The 20,952-nt window shown below is 45.0% G+C and overlaps 1 protein-coding gene across 1 annotated transcript in view; it reads right to left on the reverse strand.

Moving 5' to 3' along the window:
• Tmtc2 (Transmembrane O-mannosyltransferase targeting cadherins 2) overlaps nucleotides 1-9,635 on the reverse strand; it is a 214,820-nt gene extending 205,185 nt beyond the window's left edge. The window contains exon 1 of the mRNA XM_003699369.3: nucleotides 8,675-9,635. Coding sequence (XP_003699417.1) covers nucleotides 8,675-8,760 — 86 coding nt within the window. The 5' untranslated portion in view covers nucleotides 8,761-9,635. The remainder of the gene's footprint in view (nucleotides 1-8,674) is intronic.
• Nucleotides 9,636-20,952: the final 11,317 nt, after the last annotated feature.

Here is a 20,952-nt window from a genome sequence, read left to right on the forward strand (position 1 = left end):
TAGCGTTAGTATACCGTGTTACTTGCTCTACCGGTAACCTGAACTTTATAAAGGAATCCCGCGCAAATAGGAATCTCTTAGCGGTATTGGTTGATCAGTGAATGGTAAAATACGCGGCACGAAAAAGGCTGCTTCAAAGTACAAAGAAACCGAGGTCTTAAAGCAGTAACAGCTTGCTTTTTGGATGTCTGCGTATTCATCGTCTTTGACAGCGTGCAAGAGCAAGAAACGAACATAACCGTCGGTGTTTCCATTTTTCGTTACTTTCTGTGAAAAGCAACAAACATTCGCCGATACGTATCGGTTTCCGGAGTCCCTTTTGAATCCACGAATACAGACGCCAGCTTTTAAAGGAAGTTTTACTTCACCGTCTAATCCGTGGCAAACTTTGATCATCACCGAGCTTATCGCTGCACCCTTTATTCGAGGCGCATCTTCATTCTTCACGATTCTTGTGTCAGACAGACTGTGTCTCTGTTTACAATGGACCCAGTATATTTTTGGACGAGCCGGCATTCTTTGGGGTACATGATCAATGTCTTTAAGTATCTCCACTTTTAACGTCGTTACTTTGTTATCTTGTATTGTGCAAGCTTCGTGTAGCAAACTGTGCAAAATTTTCCGGGTACATTATATTCGACAATCAAGCAGGGCCATATAACGAGACTACTAACAGAGTCAAACATTTTTATACTTTTATTTAATTTCCGATTTTAATTGGCTTTAAAAAAGTAAGTTTGAGGAAAATTTTAATATCGAAATTAAAAATCTATTCGTAACTTCGCGTTTGTTTACCGAATCAATTTCGTTTGCCGAGACGTCTCACGCGGTGCAATCTCCCCTCTGTCAGGCCGCAGACAGATATACGATCGTAGGGAATTTCGATTGTTTCCCGATTTTCACGGCAGGGCTCTATCAACGGCGCGTTGTATTTCATTTGAACCGTAAGGCCCTATCAAGGCCAAGAGCCCGGTAATAAATAATCTTCGATCGCTTTCCCGCCACCCTCGTCCGTTCTACTCTTTCCGTCGCGATAAAGCGCATCGATCCTATCGTTCAGTCCTGCAGGATAAATGCACGTCGAGCTACACAGTGCCATAGGGAAATGCTCGTACAAAACATCGTCCAGACATGTATACGCGCATAAGCACGGTTTACTAGTACCTACGAATAAATAAACCGATATTCCGACAACGGAATTGCAAGAATTCCAGTCGACGGCCAAATGACGCGTCCCGGTACACGCTGATCCCATTACGTTCGTTATTTATGTTAGGATAGTTGGTATTCAGCGTAAATAGTATTATTTATGCAATCGGTATTTCGCGTGAGTAGTTTTGCCATTCGATAGCAGCTTACTGTCCAGAAATTCGTTTAGCTTTTATCAAAATTAAAGTAACTTGGTTTAGAAAAATATTTCACAGTGTGGTCGAGTGAAAATAATGTACTAGTCGGAGAAGCGAGTTAGAAGTTAGGTTTTCGTAAGGTTTAGAGGTTTCCCAACCATTTTGATCCCACATGTGCACCACCTGCTTCCAGCCTGTGAATGACTCTATCCTCCGTGGATAACGGTTTGCGACTGTACTCGAATATCGGCTTTAAGGGTGAAGGATTTACCGATATTTCGTCGAGGGTGGAGGACAGATGTTTCGGGTGTTAGACTCTGGGGAAATTCGATTCTAATCTCGGATACGGTGATACACGAAGAAATGAAGATTTATAGTTTTTTTGGGGTGTTCAGATTTCCAAGTTTATTATGTAGATTGTCAACTGATACGAGGAGTCGTCGTCGCTTTACCGATTCCATTTCTTGTCCAAAAAAGATCGCTTCGGTATGCAAAATACGAACGAAAATGCATAACGAATTCATTCATTCGAATGGCTTTATTCAAATGGATCGGATACTAAATAATCGCGCAGGTAATATCGAGTCTCGCGAAAGAAAGCTGATTGATCTTTCTTAATGGGAGAACACCGATTGAACACAGAAGCGATGCGGTTGACAAATAGCCATTATTTGTCATCGCGAGAAAAAGTATTATGGACGGGAATCCAATCGATTCGTAACGGTCATCCTGTAAAATGCTCCCAAGATTACGGATCATTATTTACCACAAAGCACGTGGCGCAAAAATGTACAGGGAAGCAAGAAACGATGGGAGCTTTCCAGGGGAAAATTCAGCGGCGAGAAGAAACGATGGAAATCGTTGAATAACCGGGACAACCTACGTATATATCCCAGCTCCTTTCCATAAACCGATATTAAAATATTACAACATCTACACAGCAGGGTTTTTGAATCTCTCCGGTTCGGCGCTCAGCCTTGCACCACCGCTGCTCGTATAAACTTCATCCTGAGAGGCGGCATTGTCAGTCGCAGCTGACAAGGCCGGGCGAAGCAACGAGCGGATTTGCATGCGATTCAAAAAATAAAACAAAGACAAAGAAAAAATCAATTTTACGTTGCCAGTGTCGCGTCGTGTTTTTTTTTTCTATTTCGTTTGCTTTTTATTTTGCAGACAACGTCGACCGGTTCGATCCGGAGCCGGAGGTCGCAGCAAGGATCGTGCACCAGGTTAATTTGAGTGGAAACGCTCGTTTCCATCGTCACACGCGCGCGCACGCACACCTATGCGCGTATACGTGTACCTGTGTGTATATATATGCATCGACCGAACGATGCAATTTTTTAATATTCTTGGACGAACGGGTGTTACGGGTAAATAGAGGGATACTGGTATTTCGTGGCCGCACATGACGCGAGGAAGTAATCGTTTTCGGTTCCAAACGAACGAGCGTAATTTTTGATATCGCAAAAAACTCGTAATGGATTATCGCGAATTATCGATTCGCGATATTCGCGGAGGAACAACGGCCGGCACCGTCAATTTCGCGAATGCAGCCAGCGACGAATGAATTTGTCGAGTCGAACCGAACGGCGTGGCGGCCCATCGATGAAACGACAAATGTTTCATAATGCCCGGCAAACGGAAAAAAGAGAGATTTTCCGGGTTGGCTGACTCGAACGAGCGTTCCCCGATTGCTGCAGAAATCGGACCGTAAAACGAATGTACCGTGAAATAACAGGCTGCCCCAGGAAAGGTTTTTAAAACAGCTTAATTCCATTATTTAGCGAAAGCATAAACACGTTGCAGTCTGCTCGTGCCATTCGCCATTGTCATTTCCTCCATGTGCCACGAGTACGCGTTTAAAATGCCGGACCCGCCAGTTTAGACAGGCGGACCGAATGCTTGTTCTTTACCCGCTTTCACGAAATTCGTAAACAAATGAATGTTTTAATAAGAACGACCGGTTGAAACAACTTCGCTCGATTCAGTTCGACGGGTTTTAATTCGGTGTAATTCAATTTCACGTATTGTGTGCATTTGACTTTGCGTTATGATGTGCATAACGTGACACAATAAAGTGAAACGTGTGACCGTCGCAGTGAAAACTGATGTAGATAGTCAGACAAAGGTTCTCGGATACGGATAATTAATCTGTTTTCTCGTCAAAGATACACGCGGACGTTTAGTTTGCTTTTATCGACAAGAGGTACGCAAATATTGCCATTACAAACTCGTTTTGAATTTACGGTGAAGTTAAATTTCTTCTTTTTAGTTAAAAAAAATTAGTAAATGGAGATTACTCGTAAATGTCTTTCAAATTTCTGTTGGACAAGTGAATTCATCGGTGACCACTATGGGAGTCATCCTTGTCCTATCATGCTACATTTGTGACAGACTACGCTTGAAACGTGACAAATCTGACTAGTATTTTCTCTGCAATTTTGCGTTCAATTCTAATTACGGCCTGTATAATCAAGGATCGCTGAAAACGTGCTTTCAACTTTCTGCAGTTGCAGTAATTAGCTAGGTTTGAATGACGGAACTGGCCAAACTGTTAAGGAGTAAGTTCGGACGCAACGCACGTCAACTTCAGTAATCTATTACCGACGCCGAAATAGATTGAATTCGCGAGAACAGTGGAAAGTTTCTTGACAACGTTTTACGACTGTCACCGCGGAGAAATCGTCTGTAACGAAGCATCACCGACGCTGCGACGGTAAACGTCACGCGCATCGGTGTGCATAAGTCGGTTTCTCCGGCAAATCCATCGTCGTATCCGCCGGCCGGGGAGCCCGGAAGGGTATCCTGGCACCGGCTAAAAAATGAAGGAAAGTTTGTATGATAAATAGGAGATACGGGATCCGAAGATCCTCCCGTCTGGTTCAGCCGGTGGTATAGGTTCTACCTCTGGAGTTTACCTCGTCTCGAGAGTTTATTCTGGCCGCGTTGCGCCACGTTGAAACTCATAGGATAATAAAAGTGCCGTATTTTACTGCGCCGCGCCGACCACAATGCCTTGGCAAAGAATACACACAGCCATATTTATTTGCCTACTGGGTGCTTTCTCCTCTCTCCCTTTTTTTTTCCGCCCAACACAAACGAACGAATAAGGACGGCTGGAATGGTAACGAGTAAAAAGGCAGGAAGAAAGCAGCTCTGTTTTGGAAGGGAAAAGTTTCGTTGCGCCTTCTAGTCAGCCTAATCTCGTAAACCGCCGCGCTTCCTCGACGTACGCAGCCGACGCTGCTGCACTTAGCTCGCAGCTTCCTACGAGCTTGGAATAAGAAAGCCCTAAAACTGTCCGGGCGTCGTTGAATAATACCGTAGCGATGTCGAGACGTTCGATCTCGAAAAATGTAAAGCGACTTGTTACTATTTCAACTTACTGGGTGAAATTTTTTTCCAGCCCGCGCCTTGCCAGATACCCGCGTAAATAATTGACGGGGTCGCTGGAACGTTTCCCGTGTTCTTGCAGTTAAAATGAGAACGGAGATAACGCGTGGAATTTTCCTCCGGCGAGAACGGACACAATCTCGCAGGTATAAATAATCGAAATCGATTACGGGACGCTTGTTTTTCACGCGAATTCTGTGGTCGCTCATCGATTCATGGGAAACGAATTCAAAGTGCTCTTAGACCAGCAAATTTACGAGTTCCAAACTTTCGTATCTCGGTTTCTAAATTTACGGACTTACGAAGATTCCTGCACGATCGAATTAATAAGCTTCTAGTTAATACTTCGTCTAAGTTCAGTAACACGTAGTATGTAATAAAGAAATGAGAAGAAAAAGAGAGGCTCAGGGGGAAACTCGAACACAGCGCAGTTAATAATTAGACCGTAGTTAATTATGGTAGAGGCGGTCGCCTTAGTCCTGCCGGTCCCATCGAACTCAAGCCGCTAATGGATCGGATGGAAAAATTATCTCTAGCTTTTAATGCACGCGTCCTGGTTTTTCGCCATTATACTTGGGCTTTCAACGCTCCGGTGGGAGCGTCGCGGCGTTGGCTCACGGACGCCCACGGAGGGATCAGTCGTAGACTCAACGGCGTTTAAATTTATTCGCCGATTAAACGTTTGATCGCCAGGCAAACCGTTACACGCAATTCCATTAGAACAGGCTACACGGTTGATTTCAAACGCGGCTGCCGGAATAAACTGATTCATGCGATTATCCTGCCACCGTGTTATTCCATTACATGGAGCCCAACTATTTATGGGGAGGATCAAAGCGAATCGTTCGACGACAAATGTAGGGCAAACTGATTACTTATGGGAATAATATACTGTTCGTTTGTCGGCTTTCTAGGACATTGCGTGCATTAATATATGAGCTCTATGATGAACGATGTGGGCGGGAATTGAATTGTAAGTCGACTTGTAGCGATATGCTTGTGTATTTGAAGACCTGGATGCTAGGAAACATCCAAAGAACATCCAGAGAAACTTAAAGAGAATCATAGACAAATTTCGAAGTAAACTTCATGGTTATGACCTGACTACTTTGTACACAAGAAATTTAACAGGTAGCTATCAACTGTCAAGATAAACGTGGTATTCAAAGAGGTTAAAAGAAGTAAACCCCTTCGCTACGAGAGATGCGAATCAGTTAATTATTCTGAAGGCGGTTTTTCAGCGGGCGATCGAAGCAGGAATCACGTATGTAGAACGCATACACGGAGGACAGAGTGTAACTCGCGTGGGTTCTTACGGTCGAGAGCTTATCGTGGAAAATGCAGGCGAATAAATCGGCGCGTTATCAGGGCCGACTGTCGATGGTCGGAGGGAAGTTATCGTCGGCGGGCCGTTGCACCCTGTGCAACGTTCACGGAGGCGCGCTCGCGCGATAACGATGCAACAGATTCCCATCGATGACGCCAGAAGTACGTAATCGGGTCGGTTCGAGCTAGACCCGACCTCGCAGCTGATCGACCCGCAACTACGATGTTCCAGAGATTACGGGATACTCAATTAAGGGATTCGGTATCATAGAATTCGAGAGCTTCGGATTAAGGACGCTTATCGCGAGAATGTAACTTTGGATTATACCGGCGGCGCGTCCTGCGTGTCGAATCCTATCTACTCCTCGCGAGTCGCGAATAATAATCCGAGATATAAGAACCCGATATCGAGCACTTTGCGCTTGATCGTTTCATGCTGGCTAATTGGCCAAATCTTCGGACCTTAATGCACTAGACAGGCCCGCATACGCTCTGCGAGTGTATCGGTTAATGTGGTCAAAGTATAGCTGCAAATTATCGAGTATCCGAACGAGGTAATGTAGGTTTATTCTGGACATGTGGATAACCATCTTCGTTGGACGAAATGGCAAATGGAAGAATTGGACCGGTGAGCGGACATCGCGTAACCGGATCGATTCGAACGGTAATCCAGTGGCGTATGATCTGCGTAGCCGTTAGCGTAATTAGTAATATCTGATTAACTAAACCGGAGTGGAATCGGATTAAGTGAAATCGTAACGCAAATCGCGGTGGCTCGTAAATCAGCTTACCCAGCTGCGACTTGTCCTTTATTCATTGTGTTTGCGCTTGTTTGCCGTTGTTCGCTACGTTCACTGTCCACTGTATCGAAGGTAATAAATATCGTAAAGCGAACTGGCGTTTGTGATTTCGTACGAAATCGCGCGGAAATCTGATCTAATTCGGCTCACGTTGTCGGGAAGTTGCTTTATTCTCGTGCGTCAATCTTTCTTACGGCAATCGCCTTAAACTACAGTTCAGACTGAAGATTCGAACTGCTTCGAAACACTAAGCTACCTCGAACCATTATAACTTGTTACCTTTCGTAAGAACCTGTAACGAGACGCTTTCAAATTTCGTTTAGATCGTCAACACGGGTGTTTTTGGCCGAAGAGATGTCTTCAAATATTTTTTTAATTTGTACACGTTAGAGATTTCTAACCCTTTGCACTCGAGAGGTGACTCTCAGTCACCATTCTATTTAATATAATAATTTGGAATAAGCATTTTTTAACTGATTCTATAATGTGACACGTGTGATGTATAAACATAATGAAATAAACAGGGCAAATTATTAGTAGAGAAAGAATAACCTCAAGCGAATTCATTTAACCTTTTAATTAAGTTTTAAAGTTGCCGTTTGTAAACAGTCAAATTACCTTCGAGTGCAAATGTTCAACACAGTTTAGCGATGTGAAAATTTATTTTACAGTGAACGTGGACGAATGCGTCTGGTCGCTCGTAATAACGAAAGGACTAATTCATAGATCCGCTCTATCGCCTAGTCGAGTACAGTAGAAGTTCAATTATCTGAACACGACAGGGGACAATTCGGTTCGGATAGTTGGAATGTTCGAATAATGGAAGCTCGGTGATTAGCTTCTCTCCGAACAATCTCTGGTTCGAGTAATAGGAGCTTACATTCGGATAAGTGAATCCTAACGCGATCTTTCAAATACGCGACGAGCAACAAAATATCCGAATATTTTCTCTCGTGCTGATTTATTTGCCGTGCTTAATAAAAACACGAAATTTACTGCACCCACATATACCCGTTACATTCGACAAACATTAAATCAAATAAAAGTATTCGACCACCCCGTAATCCGGTCACGCGTAGTGTTTGTAAACACTAGGGGTGTATCATAAATTCGGTGGTTCATTTTGATACGTCAATCAACAAAAACAGTATTTCGTCTGCTATAAGATAACTTGTAATTTTTCATCGTGGATTTATTCGAAAGGCAAAAACACAGCGAATAAACATTACACACGACGGAAATGGTCACATATATTAAAACGAAAACACGTACACTGAAACAAAATATAAAATTCAAGATGAACATCAATGTAAGTGGTTCACCAAAGAAAAGAAAACTGGAGTCGTGTTACGGAATTGACGGATAAATTAGCTCAGAAGTAAAATGGTAATTTTATTGTTATTTTAATGATAATGTCTGTAATAGTAACCGAGTACGAATCCGCATCTTCAGCGAACGTGTTAACGCGGAGCTAATACTATGGCTGCTAGTGTTATTGCTTTCAATGCTAACATTGGTGTTACTAACCAAATGTGACACTTCGGTGAATGCGTTAACCTAGTCTCAATTCGAACGGTAACCCTCTTATCATTTCCAAGTTAACGTTAAGAACAACAGATGAACGTGACACGAATCCGTAATGAGCCTAAATTTAGTACTGCCCGTACTTTGCCTGTTATTATTTTTAACGCCAGTAATATGAAACGAGCGTGACCCGAATCTATGATGTCATCAGCAGTGTGACATCGTCGAAACATGGAAGGATCCGAAAGCGAAGAAATTAGGTAAAAGAGAAAAAAGACTCACCGATCATCGTAGACGAAACCCGCTTGCAGGGTGTTGCAGTAGAGGGCCGTGGCGACGAGGGCGCAGGCTACGGCTAGGATATCCATGTCACATCGTGGCGAGGACGGTGGCGGCGGCAGCGATGTCGACGGTAGCGGCGGCGGCGGCGGCGGCGGCCTCTTAACTTGTTGCACGTCCGCGGGCCTTCCTCCTCCACCACCTCCACAGCCCCTCCTTCTCCACCTCCTGGCTCCAGCGGCTCGCCGTACGGCGGTCGAGACGTCCGCTGGACGGTCCAGCGACCGCCGCTCTGACGTCTGTCCGGATGTATCTCGTCCGGGACGAATGTCGCTGGCACGTCGCGAGAAACGAGCCAGTAATCAAGCCGCGGCTCCGTCGAGCGTGACGCGCGACGTCCAGCGAACGACTGGGTCGAATGGTCACGGACAACACTACTCTATTTTTCGAGAATGACGCGCACCGGCTACGTGTTCCTGGGTATTCGCGAAGTCGCACCTGGACATCCGTGCTCGACGACTCGGATCTTCGGCAGATCCGCTCGTTACGTGTTTCTCGCAACCTCCGCCAGAACCCCGGGAGCTTCTACGAACCCGGTCACTTGTACAAACGATTCAACACTCGGCTCTGCTCGAATCACCAACGAATACGCGCGCGGTCACTTCGTGCCGGAGGAGAGAACTGCCGACCAGTGCAGAGCTCGCACTAACGAGCTCGTCCCGTTTCTACGATCCCAGAGATTTATTATTGTCGTCGTATCGGCGAAGACGAACGATCACCGGCGTGCGCCGGTCTAAGCGATTAACCAGCGAAACGGTAGCGAGCGTCCTGGTTTCCGGCCTCTACCTGACCCGATGTTTATCCGCGAACCAGCGATAAAGCAAAGGACGCTGACTCGGTGAAACGGTGTACCCGCGACGCGGCGCATGTTCCGAATGCGGAACGCCAACTGTCGCGCGCCCCCCGAGGACGAGCGCTTTATACGAGAGGGAAACGGGCATCGATCGGATGGGCGCTTGCGCTTGCCTGCTCCTCTGCTTTTCCTCCTCCCTCTGCCTCCTCTTCATCTTCCGATCTGCTTCCTGGTCCTTCTTCGCTTCTCCTCTCGCGACGGGACAACCTCGTCTACGACCGACCGCGAGCACGACCACGACCGACTGCTCCGGATTAACCGCAACCACTGATGTCACTGGCCGGGGACCGAGATGGGCCTCCACTATGAACTGGTCCCTTTCACGTAGCGCGAGAAAACTTCCTACTACTCGACGGAACTTTTCAAATTTCATGACTAAATTTTCAAATTTCTTGAAGTCCTCAAATTTCCATACGTTCGCAAATCCTCCAGTTCCCAAATCTCCGCATTCTCAAGTCCCTCAATTCTAGAATCCTGCAATGCTAAAATTCCCAAACCGACACTCAAATTTCCAGATCATTTAAGCTCTCAATCCGCACGATGAAAATTCTTGAAGGTACAAAATCTAATATGAACACTGTCAGTAAATCTAATGGACCCATAAACCTAAACAAATTTGCAACTGATCCAAATAAGCGCAACACCATCTGTTTTGTGTAACGACAGGTAACATCGGCTAGCAGCTCTCATACACGTGCAACATAGAGTCATGAATGTCTTATCGCGACGCAACGTCTCGCAGCTGGACGAACGGCTGAAAGAATAATGGTATTCTGTATCGTGGATGGTCTGAGATGAATACTAATTCAGGGGCAAGGGGAGAGGAGATTATGAACGTGGAGAAACGGGAAAGATGGATGGTCGAAGCGTTGAAAAAACGACGAGGGGAGACAACAGGTGTTAAAGGGATTCAGAGGTTTCTTTCTCGAGGTAACACGGCCACGTTGTATATCCAACGATATTAAATAGGGTTGCTGTGGCTTGTAATGCTGTCCGTCAGTGTTACCGTTTCAGTCCCGTGCTCGCTCAAATTACCACGATTAATCACTATAGTCGCGGATAATTAATTGCGCGCAAGGGGCTGCGTGAAGCGTACATTCGTCACGAGTATTGTTTTAACCGTGCCAGTTACGGTCGTTGATAGTATACTTAGTCGAGGCGTGCACCGGCAACGCTCCCGCGAAGCGAAAGACGTTCTAGCGGAGTTTCCAATTAACCAAATGAATGGCCTCTAAACATCAGCCTTTTCTGCGGATAACGCGTTATTCGATTCTTAACGGAGAAGCGGGTAATGATGGTCACTTTAAACGATCCTAATAAAACTGAACTGCTGACTCGGATACTTATTGCAAGCTTCATCGAAGCTATTACTGTTACTCGAATAACAAAATAAGCTCCTCGGTATTCATTCTCTGGACAAAATTAGCAATTAAACAAGAAACGCGCTTCGCTGCCATTGTTCGCGCTGGCAGGTAATGTTGGTCACGCGACATTTAAAGCCATGGAAGCACTCCGCACATAATTTCCGTTTCTTTCCTTTGAGCAATTTCATCCAATCCTTCTTCGGAATTGTTCCCTTTCTTTCGATCGAATATCGCGATACGCGTAACTCGTTAGTCCGATTTCACTGAAAACTTTCAACTTTTTCAAATTGAATCTTGCCCGCGTTACAGGTAGATATCACGGATTCAATTATTCCATGTTTTTCCTCCGTTCGTCGTATTTCGATGGTCGCGCATGGAACGCTTGAAACCGAGGGGTTGATTTTCAAACGGCGGTCAACGAAAACAAGCGAATTAAAGCGTCGCGCCATCCGATCGATTCGCGATTAATATTAAACAGGTGTCGACGCCGGAACGAGTCGCGGATAAGCATGCGACCATCGAACCGGTCATTTAGGCCGTAAAAAATTTAAACCCTTTTATTTAGGAATTTTGTAACGTCGAAGTTTAACAAATTAAAAGTAAAGGAGTTAAAAGTGTCGATGCCTCGAGGGACAGTCGGCCGGCATAAAACACGTGGAGCTTGCGTTGTAACGAGGAACGATCGAAAGTCAGCGGAGAGGACGGAACGAAGCACGGTAAACAATTCCGCGCACGGAACGAGCACCAGGGCCGATTATATACGAGAGGAGAGGGTCGGACCCGTGGGGCGACGTATATTACGTAGCACGTACACATCGACCCATACGAACCCTTCGCGTCGTGACCTTTACCCGCCTTCGATTTCCTCCCCGATCCACTCGAAGCCGATTCCGACGAAGCCGAAAGCTTCCGCGAATACGGAATTCCTCGGAGAGAATCAGCTCCTTCAATGTTAATTAATTTTTTAAAGGGAGACCAAAGGTCACGTGTCCTCGGAAGTCGACAACGATCGCGCAATCAATTAGATAACGAGCGTTCCGAGGCGGGGGACGTTTCTTTCTTTGGAAAAAAATATTACTTTCCGGTAGCCGTAATATAACCGAGGCGAGCGTGTAAATCGCCGTAGGGCACGCCACAGCGCACAACACCGTGACACGGTAGCGGTGCAGAGCGGCGGTGGCGGGATGTGTGCGGCCTGGCTAGCCTGTTATTTGTCCCACGCGCTGCCAGATTAAGATAATGGGCTAATGCGAGCCCTCCGCGCTCCGTGCTGTTCCCGGCGACCGATGGTGGACATCAGCGTGTCGGCGGGGGAGGAAGGGCAAAGATACGATGACCAGCGACCACGCGATCCTCCCGGACAAGCCCGGTTATACGCGCCTCGTTGCGAATTATCGTGCGAACTAATCGCGGGGCATGCGCCATCCGCGCGTGCCCACGAAACTGGGACTCGCTTCGAGCGACCGAAAACGACCCGTTCGACGATTGTCAGCCCTCTATTAAGCGTGCCGCATCTCCTCGCGGTTTCGCACTCGCGAAACCTATCCTTACTTTCGAACTTCTCTGATAAACGACTCGACCGAACTACCATCGTCGTATATAATCAACTTTTTCTCGATGTCTGAAACTCGAGGGAGAGTGAATCGTCATCAGACTGCGATGTTTGTGCATTTGTACCGGGAAACTGTACATGAATCATATAAGATCCAACTATAAACCAGTCAGGTTTGCAGACCTCGATTTTTACCCACAATCTGTAAATGTATTTCGTGGTCGATAATCGTGCCGTATCAATGACACGTATTGCAGCGACAAAAGTCTGTGCTGCATCTAATGGACGTGAAACGCCACAAGCACCCAGCGTGCACCCCTCATGAGATTCGAAATTATCGCCCGGGGTTCTATCCATGCTGTTGTCTCTAGGGTATAGTGCGCCCCGATAGATCGACGAAATCGTTGTAACCACCGATGGGGGCCATTTAGAGTATCAGCGATACGGGGAGTTTATACCGCGTGAATGGGTGTTCAACTGGTAGAGTAGCTTTGCTCAGTGGTCAAACATCTACCGTTTATTTTATCGCGTTTATCGTTTAGTTCGATTGGTCTCCTCAAAAACGATCAATCAGAAACGTTGATATGGGAAATTATTTTATTGCGATCAAACTGTATTATTATCGTTTGTGTAATAAATATCATTTATTTAATGAACATACCCGTTTAATGAACATATTAGTTTAACCCATTTGACGAACACAGCTACGAGAAATCAATGTTCCTATTTTAGAATAGAATAACATAAACAACTGAAAGACCCCTAACTGTGGAGAAAGTAGGGTTTCCATGGTAAGGGATTCCATGATCCTATAAAAAAGGGAACATACGTTTCCACTTAGAGGAACACCCATGGTGTTCCACCTGCTACATCCCGCTTCGAAAACCCTTTGCAAATCCCCTGTCCAACACATTCGTTCCAGCGCAGACGATAATATCGATATAAATCGAGCGTTTCGCGCGGCACCAGACTACGTGGACGATTCGTTCGTAATCGGCTACGCGGTTTCTCAATTATTTGCAGCCGCGCTGGAAATTGAACGTCATTTGATTTCGCTGGGAGGAAATTAATCCTGATGCGGCCGGGACGGATCGTACGCGTTCGAACGTAATCTGGGTTACGCTCTGTAGAGAAAGGAAATGGATAACGAAGGTGGGGAGGAAATAATGGCGGAGGAAGGGATGAAAAACCTGTTACATTGTCCCTTAATTTTATAAACATCGAAGTACTCCGTAAATTGAACACGACGTTTCCACCCGAGTGGCTTTACATCGTGGAAATGAATATGAGTTGTACACGTTTCGGTACATCGGTTCTGTTCAAACTTTGCGTAATTAAGGGGATGTTAAAAATAATAATTCGCGGAAACCTTTTGCAAAATAAGAGAGATTCGCAGAAAATGTATCGTACATTTCTCAGGCGCATCAATGGTAATATTAATGAAATCGTTAATGGTCGGCACGGTAAAATATGTATATAATAAAGCTAACAGAATGCTAATAATAATAGTACAGCAACAAGATATGTTCTTTCATAAAATAAAACGCAAGTAAGCAAAGCCCGCAACATTTCCTGCATCCCAGAATCAGAAACAATTCCGTGTAACCGAAGGATTCATTAACTCGCGTAAAAGCTTGTACGTAACTATCGATATCGCTCGTTACTCGGTTATTTGATACCTCACCGTTCGTAAAATAAAAAAGGCAGACGCGCCAAACCAGGTACAGAAATACGTGGCGGGAATTCGTCGAGTTGTAACACAATTTGACGCGAAAATTCCAAAGAACAATAAAAACATCGAAATTTCCGGAACGAAATTCCGCCAAGTCCGACGTGTGCGCTCGTAAATATCATTATTTATCAAGCTGGCGGGAATACTCGTGTCTTCGTAACGCGAATTATAACCGGGTTTCCCTCGTTGACGCTATTATATCGATGTCCGCGGACAGCGTTTTAATCGGCGAATTGGTGGACGGTGGTACTGGAAAAAAAAAAGAATTGCCCGGTAACTGGTATCAACGGAGGCGATTATCGATCGACGGGCGTATTTTCGACGCCGCATCGCGTCGGGACGAGCGGAATGGGATGGGCTCGTTCGTTCGCTATCGAAACTGACGCCGCGTTACCGAGATTTTTCCGATATCCGCGCCGCGGGCTGTGCGAGCGCGGAAAATTCAACGCCATTATTCGAGCACGCTGTTGCCCGAACGAGCTGCAGGCCCGTGAGTGCGCGCACGCTAGCCCCCACGTTGTAACGACAAGCTGAATGTTGTTAACAACTGGTATCAAGAGTAGGTTCAACACGGCGCGGCCGAAATCTACGAGGCTTTGTAGCTGACACGATAGCACGAGCTTGCACGTGGACCGCAAGAGCGCCCGTTCCAGGACCAGACGCCACCGAATCAGCCTGAAGAGGGCACGTACCGCGGACGCGTCCAAATCGACAACGAAACTCGATTTATCGTTTCTGACTCGACACGGCCGACAGGTGTTTCGAAAATACGTGCCTGGACACCGCTCGAGCCCAGGAGGATTTGCGCGACGTCGGTTCTCGACATTTTCTAAATCGCATAGAACTCCCTCGTGTCCTACGCCTCCGGTATTTACTTTCGCCTGTCTTCGCAAAATGGTTGACTCGCGAACCACCCACATTTCCATCAAAATCACTCTTCTTTTTTACCTACACTGGACTTCATTTTAAACTTCATATCTTATACTATACCCATACTTTCATATTGTCGGTCCATGTTAAACTGCAGATATTTCAAAATTAATCACTGTCTGCTTTAAATGTCAATCAATTAACGTCAATGAAATATTTATATGGATCGATGAAATTTTTATCGGTATTTTCGTCGGACTTCAAGCTTCAAATAATAAAATAAAAGTGGCATGTGTGCTGTCTTTATATCGTCACATCGCGTCAGTGTTTTGGTGTTACAAAATTGAACGATCGTTACTTATGTCGGACAGAAATATTCATATGCAATAATCATAAACTTTAATTTGCAGAGTGATATTAGTGCCCATGCAACTGTTAATAATTGAAAAGAATCACTGCTTTGTGTCTGTTTACTCTACAATTTATGAAACGATGAAACATTAACATGGTCTCACGAACATATAAACTTTAACCCCTTGCACTCGAAGGTAATTTGACTGTTTACAACCTGCAACTTTAAAACTTAGTTAAAAAGTTAAACGAATTCTCTTCAGGTTATTCTTTCTCTACTAATAATTTCATAATGTTTATACATCACACGTGTCATATTATAGAATCAGTTAAAAAATTTCAAATGGTGACTGAGAGTCACCTCTCGATTGCAAAGGGTTGAACTAAGAGTAATATGATACAAATACCATAATATAATCAAACGGAAGTTTAATTTTCAAATTGGCAACTAAGTAAAATCGCTTCACCATTGTTTGCACGACAATATATCGCATTGGTTGAGGCTTCGATAGCCGTCCCAGATTCTGGATGACAAAAGGTACGCAAAGCGGAAACGTAGGATGAAAATATCAGGCTCGGAGCGAGAAATCGTTGGGGATGCGCGATCCGCGAGCGGAGCGGAGTCGGTCGTTTGTTCCGTTTTCCCCGATGGTTGTAGCGGGTTCTCGTCGAGTCACGATCGACGTTCCCCCTTCTTCGTGGGCGAAGAATAGCCGAAGGCGTTTGTTCGTCGAACACCGCGGCGAAGGCCAACGACCCCGAACGAGCGGCGATGAGTGTGCGGAAAATCGCGATGAAATATCGGCTCGCGTGGAAAGAGGGTAGGCGGTTCTTTGTGCGTCCGAATATAACGGCGACGATGGAGAAAGCGTGAAAAGGAGCATCCGCGAGCCGGGATTTTAACCGTTCATCCCGTCCAGATTATATTCGTTCCGGTTTCACCGCGTTCGATCTGGCAACGACGTCGTCCGATATTTCTTCGCGGCTAATAAAGAGGGAACGCTCGGATTCTGCGCCTGTTTCGCGAACTACCAATTAATTTATAGTCAATTTGCAAGAATTAGCGGGACAAACATGCCACGATTCGTGCTATTCGTGCAGATCATGCATGTTTCACCGCGCACGCGCGTGCAAGAACAATGCCGAAATGTAGAACAAGAACGATAGCTGAGAGTTCCATTTTCATCCTGGACAAAAATGTTTTTCGATCCTCCGGAACGGAGATTACCGAAGTATAGATTTCTAGAATTTTTAAACAATCGGTGTCTGGAATTCTTCAATTTTGATAGCGAAGTAGAACAAAGGCTGGTAGAAGCGCAATCTGGTCCGAGGGGAGGAGGAAGCGCGTAAAAAATCTGCAAACATTATGGACAGCCTTAAAATGGGTTTGAAGACAAAAACGTTTAGGAAGACCTACTTTACAATGACAAGATTTTGCATAAACGGTCGTTTACGCTTCAAGAAGCTTTCCACAGTCGAAACGTGGCAGTTAAAATCGTAGGTTCGTGAATATACATCAACGTACGATAAAACGACTGGAAGTCTCTTGAACTCGACAAACTTCGTTGACAGAGCACGAAAAAAAAGCTGAGCTCCTCGCGATTCCGTGAAATATAAATCGTTTTGATCCAGCGTAAAAATTTCACGAAATTCTCTAGCTCGTGGAAATTGACGTTCATCGGTGCGAAATTCGTTTTCGCATATATTATCGAAGATAATCTACACTTTCGCGCAAGAAACAGCCAGCGAGAGCTGAAAAATCGACAGCCGGAGAAATGAATTCACGCTTCGAACACGACAGTTTTTCTCCCGTGTTTCGACTCGGAATGAGCCCCGATTATCGAACCGCGTAGAATATGCGTCAGAAAATTAATCCAGATATCAGAGAACGCGCATCCTGTGGCGAATGATATCGACCCACGCGAGCTAAAAGATTAATTAATTCCCTAACGAAATTTCATCGAACGATCGACAATTTATTTCGCGCCGATTATTCGCGTTAGGGTGACCGATCACGGGATCGAAAATACAGAAGGCCATCAAAAGGATGCGCACGCGAAAGGGTAGAAAAGGAAAATTGCGAGAAGCCGCAGTTTCCAGGGAATCGCGTTTGTTCGAAAAGTTTTCCAGTTACAACGGGGACGCGTTTCGCGTGGCTATCCCCGGAGGAGGAACAGGGACTTCCCTAACGAGTAGTGTAAAATGCTCTGAAGCGATCCCAGTAATCGTCGGTCGAAAATTCTATAAGACAACACTGGCTGGATCCCCCCGTTCCACTCGTTCTACGTTCTCGTGGCTTTACAACAGCTGGTCCGTCGAAAACTCCAACGGGAAAGTGGTGCTCCAAAGGGAAAACTGTGGGCTTTGCGACCACGGATTCACCGTGTACGTGTGTCTCTGTGTACACGTCGTCGCACAAAAATATTTGTTCACGGTTTACTGCAGTTTAGTACGCGCATTAATAGCTTCAATATTGCGCTATAATTATTGATATACGAGGAGTTCGTAGAGCTGTGGGATGATAGGGAGATTAGGGCAAAATAGGGATGTGGAGGTATAACGATTTCAACCCTCTTGCACAATTAAATCATTTCACTTGTAAATCTCTCGAACCTGTCAAATCGTATTCATGATGCAATGAGTACTTTTAAAATGTACAAACATCAGGGATCAATCATGTATCTTGCACCTTGTAAAATAAAAACAGTTTGCGCAATAAAAACGTCCAAGTTCCAGCACATAAATTTGATAACAAAATTAGTGAAACATAATGGACGATGGTGTTAAAATCTATGAACATATTCAGCCCGTGAATTAAACGTTAATTTTGTTGGCGAAGTAATCAGTGAACAAGCGTGGGACAATTTACACACGGTCGTCTTCGAAATTTCATTAAATGGACGCCTTTATTCCCGCGTGCCGTGGCAGGAAATCGTCTTTGTGCCGACGCCACTGTTCCAGTTCTCCAACCCCTTCAACGTTTGTCCGGCATTTGCCGTCGCTTTGGCTCGCAACGCGAAGAAGAATGGTCGGATGTGCCGGCAAGAAGAAAGCCACGAAGCTGTTCCCCCGTTGGGAGACGATTTTCCTTTGCCGTGGAACATTTGCATCCAACTTTGTTACACTCGGTCGAACGACAAAGACATACACGAAGACAAGCAGCCGCAGATGGCCGAAACTTTGCCGGCAGGACAATGCCGGAGGAAGACGGGACACGAGTAGTAGGGCGAGTCGTCGCTTCAGGGGGAATGGTTTAATCGGCCACCTTCTCTACTCCCGTTCCTCGAGTGTACCCTCTACCACCCCTTCATATCACCCTTTGCTCTGGTTATCCGACGGCTGACGAACAATGCTTCACTCTCCGCCTCCATGGAAACTGAGCCATCTTTCCCTTCCCTCGCCAACTTGCATCTCCTATTTTCTACACTTTTTCGCTGCTTCAACGTGTTTGCTCATTTGCATAATAAAATAGTATTTATCGCTGTTGCGAAATGATAAAATAGCAAAATAGTTTCTGCACCCCTGAATTACTATAATCTCAACATTTACAAATTCTTGCTTTTCCTACATCTCTTTTCTGAATTTCTATACGTGTAGTAGTACAATGGTAGAACAATGGCAAGAGATAGAATAGAATAACAAAATAGTACGTAAACAATGAAAACGGCATCACACTTTTATATTTCCTAATTATCGAAGAAAATTAAGAGGAATATCTCAAAGCTATCTCTCTACTTCTAGCTATCTCTAAACTGCGAATGCTATTGATTTTTGCAGAAGGTGACGTCAGCCGTATTTACATTTTTGTCCGTTCGCATTTGATTCGCATCAGTCCAGCCGTATGTCGCGCGTGAACGCTTGCTGGGCGAGTAACGTTAGAAGATATGACTTTTTACGACCGCGACGACGATGAAAAGGTGGAGACGCAACGACAGACGATGCTCAACAAGTCGAGTCACTGTCCCGAGTTATGCTCGCTTCTGTCTCTATTTCTGCTACCGTCTCTATTCCTTCTATTCGCGGTGCGTTCTCCGTCTCGGTTCCTACTTTCTTGCCCACAGCTCGCCGGTTATCTTCGTCCTCCTCCGAGACGCGTAATAACGACATGCCTGCCGAGTGGAATTTGTCACATTTATCGCGCAGTTTCTCGCCTTCCGAATCGTTTAATTAAACCGTCGCATTCTTCTTTCCACGTGGAACGTGAATACGCTTTAACGGAAAAACTGTTGATACGCGCCGCTTGTAACGATCGAATCGACAAATTTTAATCGCAACATGTGGTCTTTTGCTGTATGCGTTTTTGTGCTCGACACAATATTTGAGCTGATATGTAACTTTTCACGCCAATACTTTTTGTTCTGTTTCTTTACATTATGGACTTGTCATAAAACTGTGCATGAATGTGCTGTATAAAGATGTGTATTTTTACTTTATTGACAGTGCTTATATTTCTGGATTATATTGTTCAAATCTGTGCGGACATCTCTACATTCATTCAATATAAAAGATGCTCTAGATGTCCACATTACTAAAACCTTAGGTCTATAGATCTCTATTAGTCCTATATGTAAAAAGACGTATAGATACACATTCCTGTAATTTCTCCTATAACTTTACATACATATATCTCTAGATTTACATACATATATCTCTCCTGCCTTGGTCTTTCAAATCATACATCTCTACATCCCTAACAAATTAAAACCACAAGACCTCCTTTTAAACCATAAGACCCACAAATAAAGACCCTCCTGAAGAAACAGTCCGCAGCAGCAAGTCAGCAGGTAAACGTGCTATGTGGATCACGTTAGAGCGTGTCTTTACAAAGGGAGCAAATAGTTAACGAGTGCAAGCCGCAGTGGTAAGGTAAGTCGACGTAATCGAATAGTGGATTGAAATGACATCCGCCACTTACCGGTAACTCGACGAGTCTCTCGGTGTATCTTCAGAGCTCGCCTTGGCGCTATTTGGAGCGTGGATAGACGTTACACCGTTGACCATTACACGTCGCACGTAAGAAATGACGACGGCGCGCAACCGGTATCGAGTTTTCTACGGTTTGGTACATGGGAATCGTCGCGCGTGCACCAGAAACAGGATATCGTCGGATCAGCATTCACCCTAACACACATCGTGAGTCACGTTATGACGAATGGCTGTGTGGCTCGATAGAATTTCACTGGAAACCGAAGGTCGAACGTGTCGGTCGCGTTCGATGAACGGTCTGATAACGGGCTTGGCTATTCGCGCGAAAATGTTGCGAATTTTGTCTTTCCGACCGTGATTCCAACCGTTTCTAGACTTACTAGTAATTCCTGCACTTTATTACACGAGTCGCAAAATTAGACAAACAAGTGTGGTCCAAAAGTGTGTGATAATATAATGTGAACATCTTAATATTTCATTGATGACCCGAAGCTGTATCGATGTAAAATTTCTGCAACCGTTTCGATAGAATCAAGGGAATTATTTTGATACACTTCCGCGCGATGAAATCAA

The sequence above is a fragment of the Megachile rotundata genome, chromosome 7 (genome assembly GCF_050947335.1).
Source record: "Megachile rotundata isolate GNS110a chromosome 7, iyMegRotu1, whole genome shotgun sequence".
NCBI classification, from domain to species: Eukaryota; Metazoa; Arthropoda; class Insecta; order Hymenoptera; family Megachilidae; genus Megachile; species Megachile rotundata.